This window comes from Pelobates fuscus, chromosome 6 (genome assembly GCF_036172605.1).
Source record: "Pelobates fuscus isolate aPelFus1 chromosome 6, aPelFus1.pri, whole genome shotgun sequence".
Lineage (NCBI taxonomy): Eukaryota > Metazoa > Chordata > Amphibia > Anura > Pelobatidae > Pelobates > Pelobates fuscus.
Window position 1 is genome coordinate 275817780 of NC_086322.1, and position 27497 is coordinate 275845276.

Consider the following 27497-nt stretch of genomic DNA (forward strand, 5'->3'; position numbering starts at 1 on the left):
TTAATAGTAGATATCAGTATCACCTCGTCATTGTCATTCATTCAGAAGTGGAGAGACTCTGATTGCTAAGAAACTTTTGTAAAGTGGAAAACTCTCCATTTTAGACTTTTTTTTTTTTTAGATTTTAGTGCCCCATTTGTACACTAGTTACTTATATACAATATTTATTTACAAAGCAACAAGTAGCTAAGCTTCAGTGAACAAATTCATTTATTCACGTAAAAATTTTCCTGGTATAAAATCTTTTTTTAACCAGAAATAAAGACTTCAGAGAAAAAACATATGAGAAAAAAAACAAAATTTTTCTTTATTATATTGCTTGTACTCTTATGCTAGGTGCTCCAGTCCTGTCAAAATATGCATGTTTCAGAAAACACAATGCAAACGTGTCCACACTTTCTCTGTAACGGGGAGGCTAAGGGACTACATTCATAATCTCCTAATTTGGTCCAATATTTAATTTTTTATTTTATTTTTTACACTTAAACATTTATGCCAAACTGTATACGGTATATATTTTTTTCTTTCCCAGTGTTAATTTTCCAGGTCAAAAAGAAAACTTCATAATGTAATCACTGCATCTTGTTCCTGCACAGACATTGCGGGATAAACATAGATGATGATGTCACCAGTCTTTAGTGCTTCCAAAAATACATCAGTTTCACAAAGTACAATATTTTGTCTATTTGATCATGAAAATTCTATTGTTTGTTTTTTTCTTAACAGTCATGTCTGGCACAGAGAAGGTAACTGACATGATCTTGAACCAGTGACATCATTCATTGTGCTTGTTGGTGTGGGTCTTCTTCTTCGGTGGAAGAGTCCAAGGTCATCAGAAGACATGGAGATCTGTACATGGCAGTATTGAGATTACTTTCGGTTTCTGTGAAGGTGTGTAGTATATATTTTTCATATTGCTTTATGCTACAGCATAAAACTCAAGGCTGAAAGCCAGGAATTTGTGGTGGGAGTAAAATTGTAGGTGCGAAATCTCTCCATGCTGCAGGCATTCTGATGTTGGACGTTCGGTAAAAACTGGCACCTCTGTTTGGTGGCTTCTGTTGCTTCATGAACAATCCTGACACAAAGCCATTTGACCACGGATGTAATCTCTGCATGGACAGAGACGACGGAACTTTGTGCTTTGTCCTGAGCAGCTAAATAGCAATGGCTCTCTCTGCAGATAGCATTCACGGACGGCTGGTGAAACGGCAGGGTAAAGGTGACTCATCACTGATTCAGTGCTGTCACATTGAGCTCCCAATCTACAGAATACAGGAACATAGGATCAATATGGCATACCGTGTATATGTGTATGTGTGAATGCACTAAGTACCCAATAAAGTTACCATTGTGTAAAATATGCTAGTAACCCTAATTTGGGACTCTATAAATATATAGCCCTGCTGACCCTGTTTAAATATTTTAGGGTCTTATCCAATTCCCACATCTTAATAAAAGCCTTTAATTGGGCTGAAATGCTGCTTGTGGGTTCCTTCTAAATTTGCTATTTTGAGACTTTGTGAGTGCCGAATTCTTTTTATAGATGTAGTTTCGATGGTGAAAGTTTGCTGCTCTAAACCATATACAGCACCATGCTTAATCTGATCCCTGCGTGTTTAAAGAGTACCATCCCAATTAGTTGTTTTTCTTTTAACATATCTGCAGATTAGTGGTAAAGGAACATCATAACGTTAGGAATACAAATTTGTTTTCCTTATGTTATAGTGTTCCTGTCTCTAGTGGTATTAGGTTCCACCCCTCCCCGTTTGGCACTGAAAGATTTAAAATCCCCTCTTTACTTACCTTGTTGCCAGCACTGAGGCTCCCTCAGCGCTGTTCACCTCTCCCCCCCAGGAGCCACCACAGAGGAGTCAGGGCCTTCTCCAACCTAGTCCAGTTCAATGCTATTCATAGAGGAGCATTGGAGACCTAATGGGCAGGTGCAGCTAGAGCCCTGCACACTTTCAAACGTTCCTAGGCATTGAATGTTTTACATTGCAGGGTTAAAGGAAAAGGGACACTGCACCCAGACCACTTAATCTCAATGAAGTAATCTGGGTGACTATAGTGTTCATTTAAGTCACTAAGGCAAGTTATAACCTGATGTCTACAGAAGTATTTGTGCTAGTCAGGGTTGGCACGACCGCTAGGCGGATTAGGCAGCAGCCTAGTGCCAGTCCAGGCGACTGGCAGGACGGGAGTGCACAGCACAGCACTCCCCTCCAGCCGGTCACTGCATGCAGAGTGGCCCATTGGCAGACTGTGGTAGAGGATTTTCTGTATCCTCTAACCGGTCTGACAGGAAGTGCTCACTGTGATCGCAGAACAGCATCCTGTCAGACCGGGGATAGGTTACAGAAGATCCTCTACTGCAGTCTCGGCAACGCTACAAGAGGGAGGTGAGCTGGCATGGGGGGATGCACATAGAGGACTGGGGGGAGGAGGGGAAGACACACAAAGGGCTGGGTGGTGGAGTGGCACAGAAGGGGCTGAAGAGAGGCACACAAAGGGTTGGGGGAGGAGAAGCACCACAGAGCTAAGGAGGGGGAATAGGCATACAAAGCGCTGAGGGGAAGTGGGGGGGGGGGGGGAGACACACAGAGGGGCTGGGTGGAGAAAGAGACCCACTAAGGTGTTGGGAGAGAAAGGGACACATAATATTGGCCATTTTTTTTTGGGGGGGGGGGGAGCTGGTGTTGCCTAGGGCATAAAAAACCTGCAACATTAGATAAATCACAGTCAGTGATAACCAGTGCATGTCCTTGGTATACACACTGGCACAGAATAAACTCTTTACCTTGCAGTCTTTGTAGGCAGTGTGTTCCTGTGCATTAAATATTCTGACTGTTCCTCTATATTCTAATTGTACATGAAGTATCCCTGTCTGATTTCACATGAGATATTTCGTGTACTCACCGCTCCAAGACCTGTTGCTGGTTGAGGAGGCTGAAGAAACTGGGCTCACACACCAAGTCATGTTCCGAGCATGCAGTGCTGCAGGATTCCCCTTCGGCAGAAAGCCAAACCTGCATGGAGGTGACTGGGGGCCAGATGGGGGGAAGGGGTTCATTGGGAGGCCAGATCAGGTGTGTATGATTAACGAGGAGAAGAGTTGAGGGAAGAGTGACTTGGGATGTATTAATCAGTAAGGGTGAGGGCAATGAAGAACAAAACTCCTGAAAAAGGAAGGAATGGATGGAACAAAATAGCAAGGAATTGATGTGAGGAGAGTGGTGGGAAGAATGAAGCAAAGTCAGAATGTTAGATTAGAAAAGACATGGAAAGGGAAGAGATAGAGGGACCACCATCAAATAGAAGGGGGAAAGACAGAAATGAATGGGAGAGAATGGGACAGAATACATCAATCAATAAATAAACAAAATACATACATTAGAAAGGGAATGTGTTTTAATTGAAATAAGAAAGAGAAAGGGTTGAAAAAAAATAAAAACAACGAATTTAAAAAAAATCCGAAAATGAAGGACAGTCATAATACCTTATCAAGAGTGTTATGAATAAAGTTGATAGAAATACAGATTATAAAAAGAAGAAGATAGCATAGAATGTAGGATAAGGGAGGAGGCAATGGACAATGAAAGGGGATAAAAAGGACAGATCAAAGAAAGATGTATATCCAGATAATTCTCTACAAACTTCTACACTTTTCTCAAAACCTGCTTCTTCTGATTAACGCCCAATGCTTGGTGCCTGAGTCTCACTGCAGGTCTTGACCAAGTCCAACACTTAGACATAACGAGAAAGTCCACTCGGGTTTGGAGGGCTGAGGAGAAACATTTTGTGCTTCCTCTGGTGGATGTTCCAAGGACAGAGCTATATCCACACGGGTACGTTTTAAGAATATTTTAGTACGCTTACTAAATCCCACCCATAATTCACGACAATTCACTGTTTAACGAATAAGCTCCTAATTGACAAATAAATGCTGTGCTTGCCGGTTAGATGGAGAATGTAGTCAGTAGCATGGCACAACCAATCTTCTTTTTATTTGCAAAAAAGGAAGAAGGCCTACCCATGTAGATGCTGTAGTAGGTAACCTCAGGATTTGCTCTCATGGTTGACTGGGTGCTTTCTTACCTGGTGCTGGATGTAGGTGTGCAGTCTCTGCAGCATTCCTTCGCTGGTATATTCATAGGGCAAATATGGCTCCACCTGAGAAGATATCCCAGTGTATCAGTGGAACTTTTAGATTACATTCATTAAACTATGGAACAGTGGCACTGGCACTTTAATCTGCATTAATAGTATACATATATATATATATACACCGACACACACACACACACACACACTTCCCGAAGAGAGAGGCCTATTGTTTATGCTTCCTTTATTTATTAGTCTGTATAATTTAGAGTTTCTTATGTCCTGTTGTGTTAGTAGCTTGTTTGAGCCTGCATTAGCCCCACTAAAGTTCAAGTAGCAGAGAAGGAGATAATCACTTCTAAATTAAACACATGGTGCTGTCACATCTCATTAAAAATGAAACCATTTCTTCATGTAGGCTCCAGGGGAAATGTGGCGAAGACTGTATAAACAAAAACAAAAGTGATTTAACTCCTAAATGGCAGAGAATTGAGCAGTAAGACTGCAGCGGCATGATTTATACACCAAAATGGTTTAATTAGGCTAAAATTGTTTTGGTGCTTACAATATCCCTTTAAGAAAGACAAATAATTGTGTAGGTGTGTGTGGTACCAGATCAGCAAAAGGTGCTATTAAATAAGAAAACTGTGAATTTCAGAAGGACAGGCTAATGGTGTACTTGGCAGTGTGGCAGTGGAGAATGCTACAGGGAGCGCTAATGTAGCTCTAAGACATACCACATAATGGCAGGGTTATTGCATGTCACTGAAATTATAATTAAAATAGGCTTGTGTGAGATTGCAAGAACTAGTGATGAGCTTATAACAATAACCTAAACCCATCTCCTGTTTCCCAAGGATAATAAACAATGAGTATCCGGATTACGCTTCTGTAACTGAAGCCATTCTGTCCTCATCACACTGCCTAATGAGCTCTCCTGGGCCTCATTCCTGAGTTCTATGATTCGCAATAATTCTTCTGTGAAGAACCGTACTGATAATGAGAACTCTGTCCCAGATGTTTGGGAATATTGCCTGTTAAACCACCCGAGTCTGACACTTCATAGCCTCCAAAGCCTCAAACTGATGCATTGGCCAGGAGCCGGCGCCGCACACAGTATATCAGAGTATCAAGGACAGTTGTCATCAAATTTTCACTTCTCATTTTTTTTAAAATGTATTACATTTAATGAAACGTAATGATTTTGTTTTTTTTAAATAATGTACATTCATTTCACATTATTTGTCTGGTTGAGCAGCCACGTTGGGTCAGCTTCTACTGTTATCTGACTTACCGGTGATCTGTGTGAATCTGCAATTGCAGACAAACTTGGCTGAGGAGCAGTTGGTCAGATAGCAGTAGAATCTGAACCAAAATGTCTGCTCAGCCAGATAAAAAGTGACATTTTCTCAATCCCCCCGCCCCCCCAAAAATTAAATCGATGTATATTATATAAAAAGTAATTAAAGGGACACTCCAAGCCCTAAAGGACTTCATCTTGCTGAAGTGCTTTATGTGTGAAGAGTGTGTCCCCTTTGTTTAATTTAACAAAAGGTGCAGGTTTCAATGGAAATTGACACTTTAATAAATTAACATTGTTACATCCCCCTGGCTGTCAATCATACAACTGATCCTATTACTTCCTGGTTTGGTTAGCTCAGTGGAGCTAAACTCAAAAGGCAGCAATTGCCCAGAGCACCTGCCTTGCAAAGACTTCTCATTGAGCTACATTAGGAAGTCTGTGATTGGATAGGGGTATATCTACTAAACACTGATTTTTGCTTTTTTATTTGGGCAGTAGAGTGTCCCTTTAAGTTTCAAAAAAATTTAATAAACTTTTAAAAACAAGAAGTGAAAAAGTTTGATGACCGTTGCTTTTTCTGTCTTCTTTGTCATATTTATGATTTCATAACTAAACGCTGTGGGGAAATGAAACACATTAAGTGGTGGCTGCTTATCCGTAAACTGTGGTTTATAAACAAAGGATAGTTTTTAGGATATCAAGATCCTCCATTCTGAGGCATCACTGTGCACCTCATGCAATCTGTACCAATTTGACGGTCATAACATAACAGTTACAAAATTCAGGATATTTAATGACCCAATCCATTATCAATTATTACCTTGTTCCTCATAATTGCTTTGATGGCCGCCTCAAATTCCTGGGTATTGTTGTAGTCCACAGTTAATACGTGAGGTTTCCCTATTGCCATCTCCATGTAGGGATGCTGAGAAGATACCTGGTAGAAGGGAGCAAAACATCTTACTGCTCACTTCAAATTCTAATATTAACTCTTATAGAGTTCCATCCCACACGAAAATAACTCCTGAATGATGATCCAGCATTTTATATATACTCATTACTAGAGGTGTGGATAAATGATAACACCATGAAAATAACACATAACTCCAAAAACACACTCCCAGACATCATCATTAAGAGAGGCAAATTAAACCCTTGGAGGGATTACGTTACAAGTAGGACTTACGTTACAAGCTTGACAAAGGCCCTAAGGGGTCGAAACTTTGTTTTTTGGTTCTTGGGTCCAATAAAATTGCCTATCTTTTAGAACATTTTGGAATGATTGGATTACTTTCTACATTCAGCTTTACATTTGGTCCTTTTGGTACTGGGACTGATCCAGTTGAGCACCCTGGAGTCCAGGGCAAAGGGTTGAGCGCATTTCCACTACCTGCATATAACGAGTAGGATTTAGGAACCTAAATGGCTTCTGGGTTGGTAATGGTGTTTTGTGATTTTTTTTCCCCTCGTCCACTATTTTTTTTTTTCACTTTTTTTTCACTTTTCAATATTCTGTTTAACTATGCTTTCTGTTTATTAAAAAAACAACACTGTAAGTAGCTTAGCAAATACTCTGTTTCAAAGAGCATTAATATGGGTGGTGAACTAATCAACCTTTTTTCCCTTGGATGTATTTAATAGTAAGATGTATGATTGACGTATACGTTTTTATGATTATTTTACTTTGATTTTCTGTGCTTACCACCGTAAAATAAAGGATTATAAAAAAAGAAAGGGACAAACAGAAAATTACGGGGTTAGGGGATTGTGATTAGGATTATGTGACTCAGGGAATACGATTGGGACAGTGGAGCAGTGGGTGATGAGGATATAGAGGACATACGTGCATATTTAACTTTGATGAGACAAAACACTTACCACACATACCTTATGCTAACATTGTTATGACACAATATGATGGTAAAAACTATTAACAAAACACATGTTTAAAAGAGGGGACATGAATAGCAAAAATACTAAACCTCATCACATAATTAAATGTTACAGCAGAAAGCTTATAATCAAAGCACAAACGCCAAAATTATTACAATACAATGTTCAAATAGAGTAGTATATAAATACTATAAATTTACAGGGAGTGCAGAATTATTAGGCAAATTAGTATTTTGACCACATCATCCTCTTTATGCATGTTGTCTTACTCCAAGCCGTATAGGCTCGAAAGCCTACTACCAATTAAGCATATTAGGTGATGTGCATCTCTGTAATGAGAAGGGGTGTGGTCTAATGACATCAACACCCTATATCAGGTGTGCATAATTATTAGGCAACTTCCTTTCCTTTGGCAAAATGGGTCACAAGAAGGACTTGACAGGCTCAGAAAAGTCAAAAATAGTGAGATATCTTGCAGAGGGATGCAGCACTCTTAAAATTGCAAAGCTTCTGAAGCGTGATCATCGAACAATCAAGCGTTTCATTCAAAATAGTCAACAGGGTCGCAAGAAGCGTGTGGAAAACCCAAGGCGCAAAATAACTGCCCATGAACTGAGAAAAGTCAAGCGTGCAGCTGCCAAGATGCCACTTGCCACCAGTTTGGCCATATTTCAGAGCTGCAACATCACTGGAGTGCCCAAAAGCACAAGGTGTGCAATACTCAGAGACATGGCCAAGGTAAGAAAGGCTGAAAGACGACCACCACTGAACAAGACACACAAGCTGAAACGTCAAGACTGGGCCAAGAAATATCTCAAGACTGATTTTTCTAAGGTTTTATGGACTGATGAAATGAGAGTGAGTCTTGATGGGCCAGATGGATGTGCCCGTGGCTGGATTGGTAAAGGGCAGAGAGCTCCAGTCCGACTCAGACGCCAGCAAGGTGGAGGTGGAGTACTGGTTTGGGCTGGTATCATCAAAGATGAGCTTGTGGGGCCTTTTCGGATTGAGGATGGAGTCAAGCTCAACTCCCAGTTTCTGGAAGACACCTTCTTCAAGCAGTGGTACAGGAAGAAGTCTGCATCCTTCAAGAAAAACATGATTTTCATGCAGGACAATGCTCCATCACATGCGTCCAAGTACTCCACAGCGTGGCTGGCAAGAAAGGGTATAAAAGAAGAAAATCTAATGACATTGCCTCCTTGTTCACCTGATCTGAAACCCATTGAGAACCTGTGGTCCATCATCAAATGTGAGATTTACAAGGAGGGAAAACAGTACACCTCTCTGAACAGTGTCTGGGAGGCTGTGGTTGCTTCTGCACGCAATGTTGATGGTGAACAGATCAAAACACTGACAGAATCCATGGATGGCAGGCTTTTGAGTGTCCTTGCAAAGAAAGGTGGCTATATTGGTCACTGATTTGTTTTTGTTTTGTTTTTGAATGTAAGAAATGTATATTTGTGAATGTTGAGATGTTATATTGGTTTCACTGGTAAAAATAAATAATTGAAATGGGTATATATTTGTTTTTTGTTAAGTTGCCTAATAATTATGCACAGTAATAGTCACCTGCACACACATATATCCCCCTAAAATAGCTAAAACTAAAAACAAACTAAAAACTACTTCCAAAAATATTCAGCTTTTTTGGGTTCATTGAGAACATGGTTGTTGTTCAATAATAAAATTAATCCTCAAAAATACAACTTGCCTAATAATTCTGCACTCCCTGTATATATACAAGGCCTCTTAAATAAAGCATGGTTAATGACTGTATGTCATATGGTTACACATACTCATACAGTATAGGATAGTTTATTATCCTCCCTTCTTTCTCAAGGTCTCCTGCTCATGTGCTCACCACTTCTTGATTTTATGCCCCCATGTCCTTTCTGTGGTCCTTCTTTGTCTTTACTTAGCAGGAATAGGGATTAATAGGGATCATTCAATGAGCGGCGGGTGGAGGGCCATAAATGAAAAAAGGGGGAAGGACCTATTGTCCTCCCCCTGGCATCCACCCATGAGCGGCGGGTGGGGGCCCTAAATGAAAATGGGGGGACGGACCTATTGTCCTCCCCCTGGTCCCCACCCATGAGCGGCGAGTGGGGGCCCTAAAAGACAATGGATGGGGACCTATTGTCCTCTCCCCCAGGCTCCATCCATGAGGAGCGGGTGGGGGCCCTAAAAGACAATAGGGAGGGACCTATTGTCCTCCCCCCTGGCCAACACCCATGAGTGGCGGGTGGGGGCCCTAAAAGACAATGGGGGGGATCTATTGTCCTCTGGCTCCACTCATGAGCGACAGGTGGGGTGGGGACCTATTGTCCTCCCTCCCGGCCCCCACCCATGGCCCCCTCCCCACGCACTGAAATTTGACTCAGAGCGCTCTGATTGATTGGTCCCCCCTATCCCCCACCCGTGCCCACGAGTTCTTTGGGATTTTCCCACGCTGTGTAAAATGACTCAGAGCACTCTGATTGGTTGGATTCCAAGCCAACCAATAAGAGTGCTCTGATAGGTAAATTTTGAGCCTTGCCTGGCTCAAATTTACCTATCAGAGCACTCCTAATCGTTGGCCTAAACCAACCAATCAGAGCAGGGCGTTGGAAGGCTTTATAAGCCTTTCCCCGCCCTGCGGAGCTCAGTCTGCATGGTGCCCTCGCTGGATGAAGATGAAGATGAATTTGTTTTATATATTTTTTTGCGCTCTTGTTTTTCATTCAATTTTAACATTCGATGGGTATTATGGATTTTTATTTAGCCTTTTTTGGGGCTGAAAAAATAAGGTTTTAGAAAAAAGAAGACATTAAGTAGTAAGTTTCCTAAAATTTATTTACAGGTATTTATTTTTGTCTCCCCCCCTCACTATGACAGGACGTTCGGGATAATGCTAATGAAAGGAGTCATCGCGGGAACAAGGAGGAAAGGTGAAAATTGTGGGAAATTACTCTGACCACCGGAAATGGAGCACACTTTTTCTCCTCTGCTGGTCATAGCTGGTCAGGCATAGGAAATATACATAAGACAAAATAGTCCCTACGTTGTCTTATGTTTTAAAGAAAACTAGAGCAGACAGGAATAAATGAAGAACAGATCGGGAGAGAGGAAGAGAAAGCAATTAGGGAAAGGTAAGTTCGGCATGACAGTGCCGCTTTAAAATGAGTGTTGAATGGTGGCAAATATATATTTTTTAAAAAGGAAGTATTTTGAATGAAATTGTTATTTGTTGCTGATGGTTTTTATAGTATACTTTTTTCTAACCCACTCAGCACAGCAGACATACATGCCCGTATGCCGATGTCTGATGGCCCACTATAACCCTGTACAAAAAGACCCACAATGAGCCAGGTATTGCTAATACTGCCATGGGAACAGAATTATAAATCCCTGACTCCCTTGGATTACAAAGAAACCACTGGCATAAAATTTAATTAGAAAATATTGTGATCTATGTATTTGTTAATTATTCAATATGCATATATAGGTTTCAAAACAAAAACTAAAAATATACTGGTTAAAGGGGTTTTTGCTCTTATATCTCACTCACATCAGTTTTGGTATATTTACCTGTTTATTTTTTTGTTTTTGTTTTTCCTATCTACCCAATTTTCTCCCATTTGGTTTTGCATTTCTCTTCCTCGTCTTCAGCTCCCCTTTTCTATCTCTGAATCCATTTGCTCCCCCCTTCTTTTGTTATTCTTACATTTCGACTTGGATACTATAAACTTTAAATATACATGAGATTCCGCTATCTACCGCTTCCTGTCCATAAAGCGGAGTATTTCGCAAGAACATTATATGGAACCGATATAGTTTATCGTCTAATTTGGTGCAAAAACAAATGCTTGGTTAACAGTCTCTGGAATGTCAAACCTGCCACCAGTCTGACAGCTACTGAAAACGTCTGCATCCATTTAGCTCCAATAAAAAAAAAAAAACTTCCTTCATTTTTAATATATAAATGTATTATATAGTTCTAGTATATATGTAACTATAAGGGTTATTCACTAAAGTGAGAATTCAAGGTGAATTTTAATTATTTATTTTTTTTAAATTCTTTATTTTTGCAGTGCGTAACTGATTATACAGGTAGTTATGTCGATAAGAGGATTTACTGATTAGACATACCTCACTACGCAAATTCTGTCTAGTATATACATCGCTATAGACTACATTTGAGCATTATTACTTAAGGCCTAACAGTCACTAGCTAACATTTTGCTCAGGTGCAAGTGTATACAAATAAAAGAAGTAACCTTAGTGAGACATAATCAGGCTCGGCATCATATTAAGTGGGACGGAGGCTACTTATATCATGCTAAACTACTGTATGCTATGTTCCATCAGTACCACCTATGGGAGCAAGAAAAAACAAAGAAAAAAAAGCAAAGAGAAAACGAGAGTTGAAAACAATTAGAGATGGGAACCCGCATGAGCTAAACAGACCCTTGGTCCATAGTTAAAGATATGAGATAGGTGGGTGACGGTTAACAGGAGACCTGGGGCCTAAGAAATGTAGTAGCCCGGCCCTGCCTTCATGTAGGGTGGTCAGCCTATGCCCACTAAGCTATGCATCCTGAGCTTCCATTACATGAATATGCTGAATAATAAGCTGGAACCATGCTAGAAAGTCCCCTGGGGTCCCCCAGGCTCAGGTCCTTCTCTGGACAGGTCGGCAGTGTGATGGTCATTTTCCGGTATCATGTCATGGTTTAACGTGCCGTGTCAGGTCTCCCGGTCGTTGAGCCAGGGGTGTAATATGCTTTTGGCGATTCATCCGATTCCTCGTTGGGGCTGTGCAGCGACCCGCCACGTGTACCCGTCCAGTGGGGTTTCGATGCGATGAGTTTCCGGGCGTGATGGGTGTCTTTGAGGCAGGGCCGGACTGGCCCACCGGGACACCGGGAAATTTTCCGGTGGGCCGGCACACTAGGTGGCCGGTGCGCGGCCGCCTAGTGTGCACCAGCCCGGGCCGCAATTACAGGGTGACCGGCAGGAGGGGATGCGCTCCCCTCCTGCCGGTCACAGAATGTAGCGTGGCCGGGCTGGCAGACCGGGTAGGGGCAGTGGCACTGGGCCAGCCTCTTCTCCTGGGGAACCCCCCGAGGCTGGCCCTGCTTACACCCGACGGGCAGGCAGGCTGGCCGGTGCGCGAGGGAGCACTCTCCCCTGAGTGCTTCCTCTTCAGCTCCCTCGCGCACCGCAATGATACCGGAGCCGGAAGATGACGTCATCTTCCGGCGCCGGTATCAGTACGCGGCGCGCGAGGGAGCTGAAGAGGAAGCACTCAGGGGAGAGTGCTCCCTCGCGCACCGGCCAGCCTGCCTGCCCGCCGGGTGACCGCCCCCCCCCCCCGGAGCCCAGCAGCACCACTGGACCCCAGGGTATCCCCTCAGCACTCCAAAAGGTAAGGAGGCTGGGGGGATTAAATTTAAAAAAAAAAATGTGTTAGTGTGTGTGTGTGTGTGTTACTGTGAGTGTTAGTGTTACTGTGAGTGTTAGTGTGTGTGTGTGTGTTAGTGTTACTGTGAGTGTAAGTGTTACTGTGTGTGTTTTAGTGTTACTGTTAGTGTGTGTGTGTGTTAGTGTTACTGTAAGGGGTTAGTGTGTGTTAGTGTTACTGTGAGTGTTAGTGTTACTGTGAGTGTTAGTGTGTGTGTGTGTGTTAGTGTTACTGTGAGTGTAAGTGTTACTGTGTGTGTTTTAGTGTTACTGTTAGTGTGTGTGTGTGTTAGTGTTACTGTAAGGGGTTAGTGTGTGTTAGTGTTACTGTGAGTGTTACTGTGAGTGTTAGTGTGTGTGTGTTAGTGTTACTGTGAGTGTTAGTGTGTGTGTGTGTGTGTTAGTGTTACTCTGAATGTTAGTGTGTTAGTGTTACTGTGAGTGTTAGTGTGTTAGTGTTACTGTGAGTGTTCATGTGTGTGTTACTGTGAGTGTTACTATGAGTGTTAGTGTTAGTGTCAGTGAATGTGTGTCTGCTAGTGAGTGTCAGTGAGTCTGTTAGTGAGTATGTTTGATGTCTGTTAGTGAGTGTGTGTTTGTCAGTGAGAGTGTATGTTTTGTAAGTGAGTGTGTATGTATGTCTGTCGCTGAGTGTGTCTCTTTCAGTAAATGTGTGTGTCTGTTAGCTAGTGTGTATGCGTCTGTTCGTGAGAGTGTGTGTGTGTCTTCAGCACTTACCTTTCTCCAGCGCCGGACTCCCTTAGCACTGGGGATCCCTCCGCCGCTCAGCTCCGAATGCGCATGCACGGCAAGAGCCGTGCGCGCATTCAAACCGCCCATAGGAAAGCATTACTCAATGCTTTCCTATGGACGTTCAGTGTCTTAGAATCGCGGAAGCTCCTCTAGCGGCTGTCAGTGAGACAGCCGCTAGAGGCTGGATTAACCCTCAGTGAAACATAGCAGTTTCTCTGAAACTGCTATGCTTTTAGCTGCAGGGTTAAAACTAGAGGGATGCTACCCATCCCATGTGTTCCCTATTAAGGGTTAATAAGTAAAGGGGTGTATATAAAAAATACCCCTTTCTGTCTCATTAGAGATATCTTTGCCAGAAGCTCAAGGAAGCAGGCTGAAGGGTCAGTGTTAGGACCCGCTTAGGGGGGGTCTGCCTTGACGTTGGCAGGCGGGCATCCCTCCAATGGCCATTGGAGCAACTAAATGACCTCCATTTGTCTAAATATACATAGGGATTAAGGAAAAAGCGCAAGTAACATTTTCTTTTCTTTGGTTTTTACTATATATTGGGGCTGATGTGTGTTGTAGTCCTTGCTGCTTAAGCGCAGGACTTCTCTTTTTGTATTTGTGTTAAAACTAGAGGGACCTGACACCCATACCACTTCATTGAGCTGATGTGATCTGGGTGTCTGTAGTGGTCCTTTAACCCCTTAAGGACATGTCATGATTCCCTTTTATTACAGAAGTTTGGTCCTTAAGGGGTTAAGTGTGTGTGCATCTGCATGCACTGGTGTACATACCGCGGTCGCAGGGGTCGCAACCCCTGCGACCAGGTGCCTGCCGCCATGTGTTGCGGCCCCGGCCTGCGCAGAGTAAGCGTGCGGGGGGGGGGCCCAGGGATCAATTTTCACACCGGGGCCCCATAGGTCATGTGTATGCCACTGGGTAGGGGAGCATCTGTTCCCCTACCTGGTCTGACAGGAACCTGCAAGCGAGAACGCTCCTCCCGCGAGCAGGCAGGTTGGAGCGTTGCCGTGCGTTACCATGGCAACGCTCCGACCTGCCTGCCGTTCTCGCGGGAGAAGTGCGAAGTCAGCCTGCAGCCAGAGGAGCTGCAGGCTGAACAGCACGCACCACCACTGGACCACCAGGGATTGAAAAGTTCCCCCTCTCCCCTGGGCCCTGACCAAAGGTAAAGGGGGAGGGGATTAAAAAAAGTTTTTTTTTATATAAATATATCAATGCTATAACCCCCCCCCATACACACACTACACTCCTCCCCCCACCAACAGCACCCCTCCACACACACAGAACCCCCCCCCCCCCCCCACACACAGAACACCTTCACACCTTCACGCACACAGAACTCCTTCATGCACGCAGAACCCCTCCACACATAAAAAGCACCCCTTCACGCACACAGCACCCCTTCACGCACACAGCACCCCTTCACGCACACAGCACCCCTCCATGCACAAACGATTTCTTTCATGTTTGAGTGCTAGTTTTCAGTTTTTTTCCCGCTTCCATATCTGCGCACTATGCTGGCGCGATGCATTACTTTTTTTCCAGGGCTGCTTTTCATTCCCAGTCCGGCCCTGCTTTGAGGTGAGTCATTTATTTGAGGCATGGATGCCCCTAGTATGGAGGGTGTTCTGGGCATGATGGGGCTTGGTGGGTGAATTTTAAATTTTAAGGCCAAAATAGTCCATCTGGAAAAATTCTCTAAGTCAGTTTGACTACTCTGGCCTTATATTTGAAATTTACCTCGAATTCTCAATTTAGTAATTAAGTCTGTATGTATTTATAATTGTAATGGTGTTACATGTATTTGAAATATGCTCTCCAGGACATATGTGAAAATGAGATAAATATCAATGTATTCTACCTGGTAAAACATTTTTAGAAATAAACTAAACACCAATTTCTTGTGTGTACACTCACGCTGTAGTTGACATTGTTTTCTACATACCTTGGTTATTTAGAACTTACATCATCCATTAAATATTCACCTTGTTACATTAAAGGCATACTGTATACTCAATTATGGAGTTATGGTCTCCTGAGTTTAATACTGACAGTGTTTAACAAAGCATTTAAAGGGGCACTCCAGACCCCTAATACACTTCAGCTTGCTGAAGTGTTTTTATATGTGAGGAGTGTGTCCCTTTTTTTTTTTTTTTTTTTTTTATAAATTAACCTTGTTACACCCAATTGGCTGTCATTCAGACAACTGGTTCTGTTACTTCCTGGATTGGTTAGCTCAAACAAATGCAAAGCACGCTTGTGTTCATTGAAAGTATATTTACTAAACAGTGATTTGTATTTAAAAAAATAAATAAAAAAAATTAGTGTTAGGGCCTTGGAGTGTCCCTAATGCTGTACTGTAAGAAATTGCCAGAGGACTCCAGGCATCTTAAACATGACTATATGGGGGGAGAACTATAGCGTAGATCAGGAAATGGAATATGCTATCACCAAGAGTGTACCCCACTCACTCAAATACAATAGAAACCAAATAAGCTAATGAAACTTACAAAGAGATTCAAAAGCTAAAAGATGGGATAGCACACACAATAGAGGATATAAGGTCACAAGATACAACCTGTAGCATGTAACGTAATCTCAGGTGAATCTAAATGACAATAAAAATATACATAGTGAAGTACGAAAAAAACAAGAAAAAATCAAGAAAAATGCATCCAGGCGATAGAGAACTTACAAGAGGTATGCGATGGTCTGCGTATATCACCCCTGTAGGGGTCTCCTTATGTAGATAGGCAAAATCTTCTCAAGATTGAAATCCTCAAAAGGATAAAGAGAAAAGCATACATAGAGTAATATAGTTAAAAGAAATACAAATTTATTGCACAGATTGCACTTGAAGTACCTGCATGGATTTTTATTTTTAATTGTTTTTTTTCATTGATATATATTTTTCTATATTTATTTATCATCAGTTAGGATTTTCCTTCTACTGCATAGACGTCATTTACAACCTGTTCCACCCAGTAGTGGAGATATGCCTGCTGATTGTGACTTTGATGTACAATAAATTTGTATTTCTTTTAACTATATTACTCTATGTATGCTTTTCTCTTTATCCTTTTGAGGATTTCAATCTTGAGAAGATTTTGCCTATCTACATAAGGAGACCCCAACAGGGGTGATATACGCAGACCATCGCATACCTCTTGTAAGTTCTCTACCTCCTGGATGCATTTTTCTTGATTTTTTCTTGTTTTTTTCGTACTTCACTATGTATATTTTTATTGTCATTTAGATTCACCTGAGATTACGTTACATGCTACAGGTTGTATCTTGTGACCTTATATCATCTATTGTGTGTGCTATCCCATCTTTTAGCTTTTGATTCTCTTTGTAAGTTTCATTAGCTTATTTGGTTTCTATCTTAAACATGAATGTTGCGTAAAGTGTCCCTTTTGATATTATATTTCTCTTACGTAATATGTTATAATACTGGATTACCCTATGCCAGGCATAGGCAACCTTCGGCACTCCAGATGTTTTGGACTACACCTCCCATGATGCTATATTCCAACAATATGGGTGTCAGAGCATTATGGGGGATGTAGTCAACAACATCTGGAGTGCCGAAGGGAGCCTATCCCTGCGGCCTATGCCTTACATCAGGCCAGATGTTTTTGAACTACAACGCCCATGATTCTTTGAATAAAACAGATAGCCAACGCTCATGTTTTATTGAATGAAAAAGATATCCAGGGGATCATGGGAGTTGTAGTTCAAAACATCTTGGGGGCCACAGGTTGTGCAGGCCTGCCTTAGATACATAGTAAGTATAAACAAAAAATATACTGCTTACTTGTTCGTTTCCCATCCTTAGTCTAATTGTGACATTAAACAAGTGAGATTGTTGTAACTAAATCTCAAATAGTCGCACACTGTCATCGTTGACACTTGCTTTTATCATTGTTCCTGTCGAAATATATTTAATTAAAGGGAATCCCTCATCTAAAAATGCTATGATCATATTTTTCTTTTAAAGAGGATCTGCCATCTAAACGGTGATAGCCTGTCATCGAGACATATGCCATGCATCAGTATAATACAGAGTCCTAGGCAAAGCACCAGCACCACCGGTGTCAAAAGACATATCAACAAAATAAATGGTTTTCAATGTCAGGCCTCCGTGTAAATTAATTAATCCATAAAGATGAAATACATTTGTTTACATGGATGTCAGGTTGCAGCCAGAAATGCTCCAAGACCAAACAGACACGAATAATTTTTTTGTCTTATTTTATAGAGTAGCACATACATCATTCATTGCCCCTAAGGCTTGTAAGGCTGACCCAAGGATGTCTAAAAGCCAATACAGGACAATCTTCAGTTCATAGAACACTGTAAACACAGTGTGAAGTGTGTCCCCTATATGTTACTGATTGACAGCTGGCATTACTTCTTTCTGGTAGTTTAGCAAGAGGCAGGCAACTGCCCAGAGCACCTGCCTTGCAAAGACTACTCAATGAACTGTAATACGGCTCACTTAGAAGTCTGTGATTGGAAAGCCACAGAGAGACTGTGTTGGGGAGGAAGGCTTACAGTAGCTGCAGCTATTTAAATACAAGAAAACATGCAAAACAAATTACATGCAAATGTTTTTTTGGGGGGAGGGAGGCATATGTACTAAATTGTGATTTTATGGACTGTTTCTTTAAGTGTGTTTATGGCGTTGGGGAAGGCATTAAAAAGAATGCCTGCAGCAGTCCTTGCTGGTCAGCAATTAAAAGGACACTATATTCACCAGAACAATTGTATTTGTTATGGTGAGTATAGTCAATCCCTTCAGGCTTTTTGCAGTAAACACTGTCTTTTCAGAGAAAATGCAGTGTTTACAGTACAGCCTAGGAATACCTCCAGTGTCCAGATGGCAACTAGAGGTGCTTCCTGGGGCAGGTCTGCACAGTGAGCAGCACTGCCATTCAGTGTCTCCACCCTCTGCATGGAGACACTGAATTTTCCTCATAGAGGTGAATTGATTCAATGCATCTCTATTGGGGAATGCTGAGTGGCCAAGCTGGTATCACCAGCCAAAGAGGCGGATTGGGGGTGGGCCCAATGCTGTCTGCTGGAAATAAGGTAAGTTTTCCTACCTTTTAAGGGGGGGCAGGCCAACTAAATGGTGTTTTTACCACTGTAGGGTCAGGAATACGTTTGTGTTCCTGACCCTATAATGGTCCTTTTATTCTCCAGAACCTGTACACATTTTTTTCTGATATGTAATTTTAGTCCTTAACTTAACCCTTACATTTTGTCCTCCCCATGGGTCTATTATTAACCATAAAATATATCTAATAATCAGTCAGATTTAGCAATAGTCATTAAAGTAGCACAGAAAAATGAGTACTTTTTGTGTGAAAAATAGTATTTAGGTTTAGTTAAGCTATACCCGTAATAGGTGTGAGAGCAATTTTTTTTACATAAACTTTCCTTGTATTTCCTGAGCAAAGGAGATGGTTTATTCACAAAATTATTGAATACCCCAATGGACTTTTCTCTGTACCAAAAATTAGTGTAAATCAAACACGCAATCTCCTAAAATTCTATAGTGCTATTGGAGGAGTCTGACAACTGATAGTGTAGCAGTCAGACTGCTCCTGCAAATCCCCAAATGCATCCTTGTTCTTGACTGCTTAGATTGTTAGAAAATCCAACGTCACACTTGAGAATGCCATGTATCACAATTCATAACTAATTCTCACTGCCTTTACAATTTACACTATGACGTTTTCTTCTTGACCTGTTCTTTGATGAGAACATTCCACTGCCAAAATATGCATACATCGTGTATTTTTCATGGAAAATTCATGGATTTCTCAAGGTAAAGGCATGGACATTGTGTTCATTCATTGCTCAAAAATAGGTTACTTGCCGTTTACATAAGAATATACAGCAGATACATATCAAGTACATCTTACATTCCTATACTATCAAAAAGCGTGCAAAATAGGATTTGTTGCAATGTGTTCTAAATTGAGCTGATTAGTATATCTATTTTTATATACAGGCTATGCAATTATGTAATTACTATGTGTTAGTCACATTACTGTGTATGAGATATCATTACATATGCAGATAATATACAATTTATTGCATGCACATTTTACGAGCTCCTGAAGCCCATGGAACAACGCAGTAGGAGGAGTGGGCCTTGACAGAGCCAGGAAGTGGGCAGGTGCTAGTGTTTGGGGGTTGGATTAGTTTAATGGAGCTTGGGGGCGGAGACAGGGAGTATAAAGAGCAGCCATTTTAGAATAGGGGCCATTTTAACCAGAGCCTTTCTTACCTGTAAATTGTGTCAGGTCGGCGAGGTTCTTTTCTTTGTCGTTTCTGCAGGATTATGGCGTCGCTAGATGAGATCCTGGATGGTGTTCGGGCAGCTGTGAAGGACAGAGGACTGGATTGGCTTCATCAGCAGTTGGGGACTGCCGGGCCTGCTCCTGCGGTACCGGCCCGTCGACCGGCGAGGAGGACGAGACCACCTCAGCGTTTGAGCCCGGGCGCTGGGCCTGCAGCGCGGCGGAGGAGGAGCCCTTCGGCGGGATGTGGTGTGACCGACGGTCCGGGTGAGGCCCGGTCAACAGAGCCAGGCAGGCGCACGGCTCGCTCCGGTGGGCGCGGCAGCGGCCTGGCGAGGACGGCCGCACAGCGCATGGTGGCGGATGGATCTAAGCCACGCGGTTCCGCGGCTGGCAGGAGGAACGGTCCGGGCGGATCTTGGAAGACGGCCGGGACGGAGGCCGGGCCGGCTGGGAGTCATGTGAGCGGCGGCACGAAGCGGACACGTCCCGGTGAGTCAGCCACTAGTGCGAATGCTGGAGGGCAGGGGTGTGATGGTGATGGCGGATGTATGACGGCCCCTCAAGCTGTGGGGGGAGGCCAGGACAGCAGTGTGAGGGCAGGGACGTCTCAGGCTGAGGCAGGTCAGGGAGACAGATGCAGGGACAAGGGGACCTCACAAGAAGCGAGTAGGTCTGGGCACACGGCAGGCTGCCAGGATAGCGGAGATGAATCGGACATGGGGCAGACGGCCGAGGAGAGGCCAGGCTCGGCACTGACAGTTGAGGGACAGGGTGCTCAAACTGTTAAGCTGGTTAGGGATGTCAGCGGTAGGCGGGAGGGCCCATCTGGCCGCTCCCAGGGTCAGCTTCATGACAGGGAGGCCTCAGGGAGTGAGTGGAGAGCAGAACGACGCTTCTCTGGCGTCAGGCGCAGCGTTTCGAAGAGCAGAGCAAGGAGTTCAGGGAGCAGGGAAGGATCACCTGCGCGGAGCGGGTGCAGCTTAGCAGGCTCATGTTGCAGGAGGCGTGATTCCAGGGATAGCATGAGGAGGAGTCAGCGGAGAAGATCGGGTTCGCCGGGAGAGAGGCTCAGTGATCGGTGGAGGGGATCATCTCGTGAGGGCAGTCGCCCTGCGAGACGCAGCGTTGCGGAGGAGGATTGGGAGGAACGTAGGGAGGAAAGGCGGGTGAGGAAGGTTCAGGACAGACTACCCAGATTTCCTTCTCCCTACAGGTCTCGGAGCAATACCCCTACGGTCTCGAGGCGAGTCCAGGCGGATGGGAGTCGGCGACAACGGGATTCTCCGGTGCCTGAAAAGGTGGACGGAAGGACAGCGCCTCTGCAGCCAGTTACGGCCAGAGGTTCGAGTGGGAGTTCTCACACACACGACACCCAGGACAGTTGTTAAATGATTTAAGAACATTTTTAGATTCTTGGTCTGGGAAAGAGGGGTCGCCTGCGCAGTTCGGGAAGGTGTGGGCACGAGAGAGTAGCCGGGACATAGCTACAGGGCTCGGGGTTACACAGCTGTCCGTGCATGGCGGAGGTGAGTCCGGAGCCGGGGCTGATTTGTCTGGGTTGGAAGGAGGTTGCGAAGAGCGGGAGGTAGGTGATGTCCCGGATGCGGCGCGGCAGAATGTGCACGTGTCCTTCGCGGGCCCCCTCGGATGTCATTTAAAAATAGAAGTAAGGAGAAGATATGGAAAGGTGAGTTTGTGGAGATATTTTCCCTCCTTCCCCTAGAGGAGTTTTTAGACTTGAAGGAGGAGGATAAGAAGGATGCTAAAAAGGAGGAAGAGGAGAAAAGGCGGAGGTATCGCAAGATACCTAAGACCTTTGGGAATTGGTTGAGGGCCTTCTGCATTCTAGCTAGCGTAATCGGGGAGAAGGCGCCGGGGCGTTGCTCAGAACTATTTTGTTATTTGGACGGGATAGGTGACGCGTACCGAACCTACGGAGGTTTGGCTTGGTGGAGGTACGACGAACAATTTCGTCAGCGGCTGGCAGCGAATGCGAGCATGCGGTGGGACCAAATGGACCTGCCGTTATGGATGCGCCTTATGATGGCCCAGAAGGCGGCGCCCTTTCCTGGGGCAGCCGGCACGGCCTCAGGGGCCGGGTCGGCTGGGCAAAAGAAAGGTTTCTGTTGGATGTTCAACGAAGGACATTGCAAATGGGGAAATAATTGCAGGTTCCGGCACGAATGCTCAGGCTGCGGGGGGTCCCACGGTGTCAACCGTTGTTTCAAAAAGGGTAAGTCTGGCGGGGGAAGCGGGCCCGCAGGGGCGGCAGCCACCGCAGCTCCCGTTGGGAGCGTCTCCGGTGAAAATAGACGCGATGTTGCCTTGGCTAAGGCGATACGTTAACAGGGAAGATGCTATTTTCTTGTGGCGGGGTTTTCGGGAAGGGTTCTTTATTCCCTACGTAGTTAGGGGACCTGGTACGTTATGTGGGAATCTTAAGTCAGTGCGGGAACACCCAGAGGTGGTGAGGGACAAGCTAAGTAAGGAAGTGCAACTGGGGAGGATGGCAGGGCCGTTCTCGGCACCGCCATTGCCCGATTTGCGAATATCCCCGTTGGGCGTGGTCCCCAAGAAGGAGGCAGGCAAATTCAGGTTGATTCACCATTTATAGTACCCAAAAGGGGCTTCGGTGAATGATGACATCGACACGGCTCTTAGCTCCGTCTCTTATACGTCATTTGACAAGGCAGTCGAGTTGGTTCGGAGGCTGGGGCATGGTGCACTGATGGCAAAGGTGGATGTGGAAGCGGCATTTCGACTGCTCCCGATACACCCGGACTGCCATCATCTGCTCGGGTGTTGTTTTGAAGGGGAATATTTTGTTGATCTGTGCCTGCCTATGGGGTGTTCAATCTCGTGCGCCTATTTCGAGAAGTTTAGTACCTTCTTGGAGTGGGTTGTGCGGACGCAATCGGCAGAGGGTGCGGTGGTGCATTACCTAGATGATTTTCTTTGCGTGGGCCCGAGGGATTCGGACCGCTGTAAACAGATATTGGACGTGTTTCAGTGGGTGGCGCATAAAGTAGGGGTTCCCTTGGCGGAGGACAAGACGGTGGGGCCTACGACGTGCCTTAGTTTTTTGGGCTTAGAAATTGACTCCTGTAAATGGGAATGCAGGTTACCGGGGGACAAATTGTCACGGCTGCGGGAGCTGGTGGCCACGGTAGGGAGGGCCAAGAAAGTGACACTGCGAGGGCTCCAATCGCTGGTGGGGAGCCTTAATTTCGCGTGCCGGGTCATACCCATGGGGAGGGTTTTCTGTAGGCGCCTCGCGCAAGCTACGAGTAAGGTGCGGCTGCCGTCGCATTACATTAGGGTTTCGGCGGATATGAAGGCAGATTTAATGGTGTGGGACCGGTTCTTGCAGGATTTTAATGGAACGGTGATTTTTCGAGAGCCGGCGGCATCAGGGGAGGTTGTTGGTTTATACACCGACGCTTCTGGTAGCGTAGGCTTTGGGGCTTACCTGGGGGGTCACTGGTGCGCTGAGCCATGGCCGGAGGCCTGGAGGCAAAGCTCGCTGATTAAAAATCTGGCGTTTCTGGAGCTATTCCCGGTAGTGGTAGCGGTGAGTTTGTGGGGACGGGTGTTATCCAACAAGCATATTATATTTCACTCAGATAACATGGCGGTCGTACAGGCGATCAATAGTTTGTCGGCGTCGTCCCCCCCTGTTTTGTGTTTGCTGCGGCGTTTTGTCCTTCTTTGTATGTCTTCTAATTTGGTGTTTAGGGCTAGGCACATCCCTGGTATGTTGAATGTGGTAGCTGATGCGCTTTCTGGTTTTCAGTGGGAACGATTTCGGGAAGCGGCGCCTGAAGCTTTGGCACAGGGGCAGGCTTGCCCTGGCGAGATGTGGCAGCTCGGGACCGCATGCTTGGGGAGTGTATAAAGAATTCTCTTGCGCCGAGCACGTGGTCTGGCTATGTCAAGGTGTGGAGAGAATGGGACGAGGCGGTACAGCAGGTAGGGGGTGACAGTTCGCAAGGGCAGAGGGTGGACGTGCTGTTGTGGGTACTGTGTCGCTTGTTTGCTAAACAAGCGTCGCCGGCCGTGATAGATAGGTGCATGTCCGCCATGGCGTTTTTGTTCAAGTTCAACGGGTGGGAGGACATTACGAAGAATTTTCTAATACGCCAGGCTTTGAAGGGCTTTAAGAAGGGTAAGAAGCTCGCGGACCCGAGGCGACCGGTGTCGTTTTCGGTTTTGCAAAACCTGTTAAGTGTGTTGATTGATCTGTGTAATTCCCCTTTCGAAGTGACACTATTTTCCGGGGCGTTTGTCTGGGCGTTTTTTGGGGCTTTTCGCATTAGTGAGCTGGTGAGTGCCAACAAGTTGGGGAACGGCGGTTTGATGTTCAAGGACGTGGTCGTGGGTATTGATCAGGTGCAGATATGGCTGCGCCGGTCTAAAACGGACGTGTACGGCAAGGGCCGTGCGGTGGTACTGTATGAGTTGCCAGGATCAGAGGCTTGCCCGGTGGCTTGTGGCAAAAGGTACTGTGAGGTGCGGCCAGAAGGTAAGAGTTGTTTCTTTTTACACGCCGATGGTTCAGCGTTGTCGAGATTTCAGTTTCTGCGGATTTTTCGAATGGGTCTGCAGAGAATGGGTTTAGAGCCGAGTCAATTTGGGACGCACTCCTTTCGCATTGGGGCAGCGACGGAAGCTGCGCGTTTAGGTCTGGGGGACGAGAAGATCAAGCAAATTGGGAGGTGGGAGTCCGTGCGATTCCGCTCGTATGTAAGGCCGGATATGTTGGTGTAATTGCTAGGGTGCAAGTATCTGGGGATGGGGACGTTGCCTTTTTCTGCCACTAACTTTGTCTCTTTTCAGGTTTGAAAGTTTGGTTGCTGGGCCACTCGTATGTGTACTGGGCGGAGAAGAGGGCCGCAGTTCGCAGAAGCGGATCACAGCTGGGCTTTCCTTTGGAACGAGTGACTCTATGTTGGTTTGGTTTCAGGGGAGCAAGTTGGCAGAGTTTGTGTAATTTCTTGTTTCAGAAAGTGGTTGGAGGGTCGGTCCCGGATGTGGTATTGATTCATGGAGGAGGGAACGACCTAGGTGGGATTCCACAAAGGGAATTGGTGAGAAGGATGAAAAGGGATGTAGATCGGCTGAGGGAGCTGGTTCCTGGCGTGGTGGTGGTGTGGTCTGAAATGGTTCCACGTTTTGCGTGGCGGCACGCCAGGGACCCGGCTGCAATAGCTCGATCGAGGGGTAAGGTGAATAAGATGATGTCAGTTTTCATTAGACGTTCTGGGGGCGTAGTGGGCGTCACAGAGAGTTGGAGGGCATGTTACCTGGGTATTTCAGGAGGGACGGTGTACACCTGTCAGATGTGGGGAACGATTTGTTGAACCTTGGGTTCCACGAAGGTATTGAGCAGGCCCTGTTTAGGTGTGGTGGGGGTCGCACATGCGCTTAAGGAGGTCAAGCCATGTGCTGTGGCGGAACAGGGCATAGTAGAAATTGGAATTTGGCGTAGAGTTTGGACTGGACAGGCCGAGGTGTAGGCCTGATGGAATTAAGGACTGGTTGGTTCTAGCTCTTCGGTGGCGACGAACCTGTGGGTGTAGGGGTGTCTGAGGTACACCCCTACAGTTAACAATATGATGTGGGGCCTCTTTGGTAGGCCGTGTTTCAAGTGAATTGTTATTTGTTATATATTGTTCAATTGGTGGGGTCATTGTCAGGGGTACTGTGTGGGGGGTATAGTAAGTTAATGTATAGTTGGACAATGACCCCAAATTATGTTAATTTATGATAATTTAATTAATAATTTAATTAATAAAAGCTGTGGACTTTATACTCCAACAGAATTAACTGTGTCCGTGTCTTATTCAGTTTAAGGTTATAGTACATACGAATATCGTCTGTACAAAGGTTTATATAAAAGTTTAGCACATGCCGAATAACGTCTGTGCAAATGTCATGAAGCCCATGGAACAACGCAGTAGGAGGAGTGGGCCTTGACAGAGCCAGGAAGTGGGCAGGTGCTAGTGTTTGGGGGTTGGATTAGTTTAATGGAGCTTGGGGGCGGAGACAGGGAGTATAAAGAGCAGCCATTTTAGAATAGGGGCCATTTTAACCAGAGCCTTTCTTACCTGTAAATTGTCCCACCCACCCTCCCTTGGGTTAACAGTTCCGTTTCAGTCACAGCGGCGGAACAGGGCATAGTAGAAATTGGAATTTGGCGTAGAGTTTGGACTGGACAGGCCGAGGTGTAGGCCTGATGGAATTAAGGACTGGTTGGTTCTAGCTCTTCGGTGGCGACGAACCTGTGGGTGTAGGGGTGTCTGAGGTACACCCCTACAGTTAACAATATGATGTGGGGCCTCTTTGGTAGGCCGTGTTTCAAGTGAATTGTTATTTGTTATATATTGTTCAATTGGTGGGGTCATTGTCAGGGGTACTGTGTGGGGGGTATAGTAAGTTAATGTATAGTTGGACAATGACCCCAAATTATGTTAATTTATGATAATTTAATTAATAATTTAATTAATAAAAGCTGTGGACTTTATACTCCAACAGAATTAACTGTGTCCGTGTCTTATTCAGTTTAAGGTTATAGTACATACGAATATCGTCTGTACAAAGGTTTATATAAAAGTTTAGCACATGCCGAATAACGTCTGTGCAAATGTCAAGCTCGAGTCGTGTTCGCAACATTTTCGCTACATTCTTTTAATCGAGTTCTTTATATAACGGAGTGAAATGATGTCACCAGCCCTGCTTATTCCTTTACTACGCCATGATAGATGCCTGCGATGACATTAATAAGCATTATGCTGTTGAAAATGCCTGCGTCTATTGATCTCTCGATGACTATAGACTCAAATGAGAAAAATACAGCAGAAACACAGCTCTTACAGAGATTAAATTAGCTCCTGCAAACAGGGTTATCAGATCAATAAAACTTCCACATGGCATAAACCTGACACATTTATCTACATTAACACTAATCTAAATGACCCTGCTGAACATTTAACACAAATATTTATTTTTATGACAGGCTGCCTTTAAAGGGACATTAAAAGAACACTCGAAACACCATACCTACACTAGAGTGAAAGAGTAAGTGACTGGCACACAGTGGATCCCCGGTAAGTTGAGGCCATAATTGACCATTTAAATCTGATCTTTTACCTCTGAGGGTCTTAAATATTTTGTAAAGGCCCACCAAAGTGACAGATCCGGTGTGGGTCCGGTGGATGCAGGATGGATGGGAAGGTACTTACCTCCAGATGACCCTCGAGGTTGCCTCCATCTTCCTCCTGCAGTTCTTCTGCAGCTCCTGACGTGCATGCACGAGAGTACAACACTGAGGTCTATGGGGAATCCTGCATAACTGCGGTCCTAAACCTAGTCTTCAAGGAACACCAATGGGCCAAGTTTTACCAGAATTCATTCAAGGACATACACAATTCGATATGCTAGTGTGATGTAATTCCAGTAAAATACAAGTTTAGCAGGCTAAGATTGCCACAAGGCATATGTATGTATATGTGTTTGTAGTATCAGTTAGTTAATTACACGTAGCTAAGATACTGTTATCACTGTACTGACCAGGTGCAGGAATGTAAGAACTGGAATTACGCGTCCCTCTCCTTTGTATCAGATGAGCCACGTGGTTAGACCGGATGGATGAGTTTAGACTCTATTTATTAAATAGG

General features: G+C 44.6%; 1 protein-coding gene across 1 annotated transcript in view; it reads right to left on the reverse strand.

Moving 5' to 3' along the window:
- Positions 1–283: 283 nt before the first annotated feature.
- The window catches only part of MGAT5B (alpha-1,6-mannosylglycoprotein 6-beta-N-acetylglucosaminyltransferase B), a 112242-nt gene continuing 85028 nt past the window's right edge, over positions 284–27497 (reverse strand). The window contains exons 16-19 of the mRNA XM_063459189.1: positions 6228–6344; positions 4099–4173; positions 2920–3179; positions 284–1265 (exon numbers count right to left, since the gene is read on the reverse strand). Coding sequence (XP_063315259.1) covers positions 1067–1265; positions 2920–3179; positions 4099–4173; positions 6228–6344 — 651 coding nt within the window. The 3' untranslated portion in view covers positions 284–1066. The remainder of the gene's footprint in view (positions 1266–2919; positions 3180–4098; positions 4174–6227; positions 6345–27497) is intronic.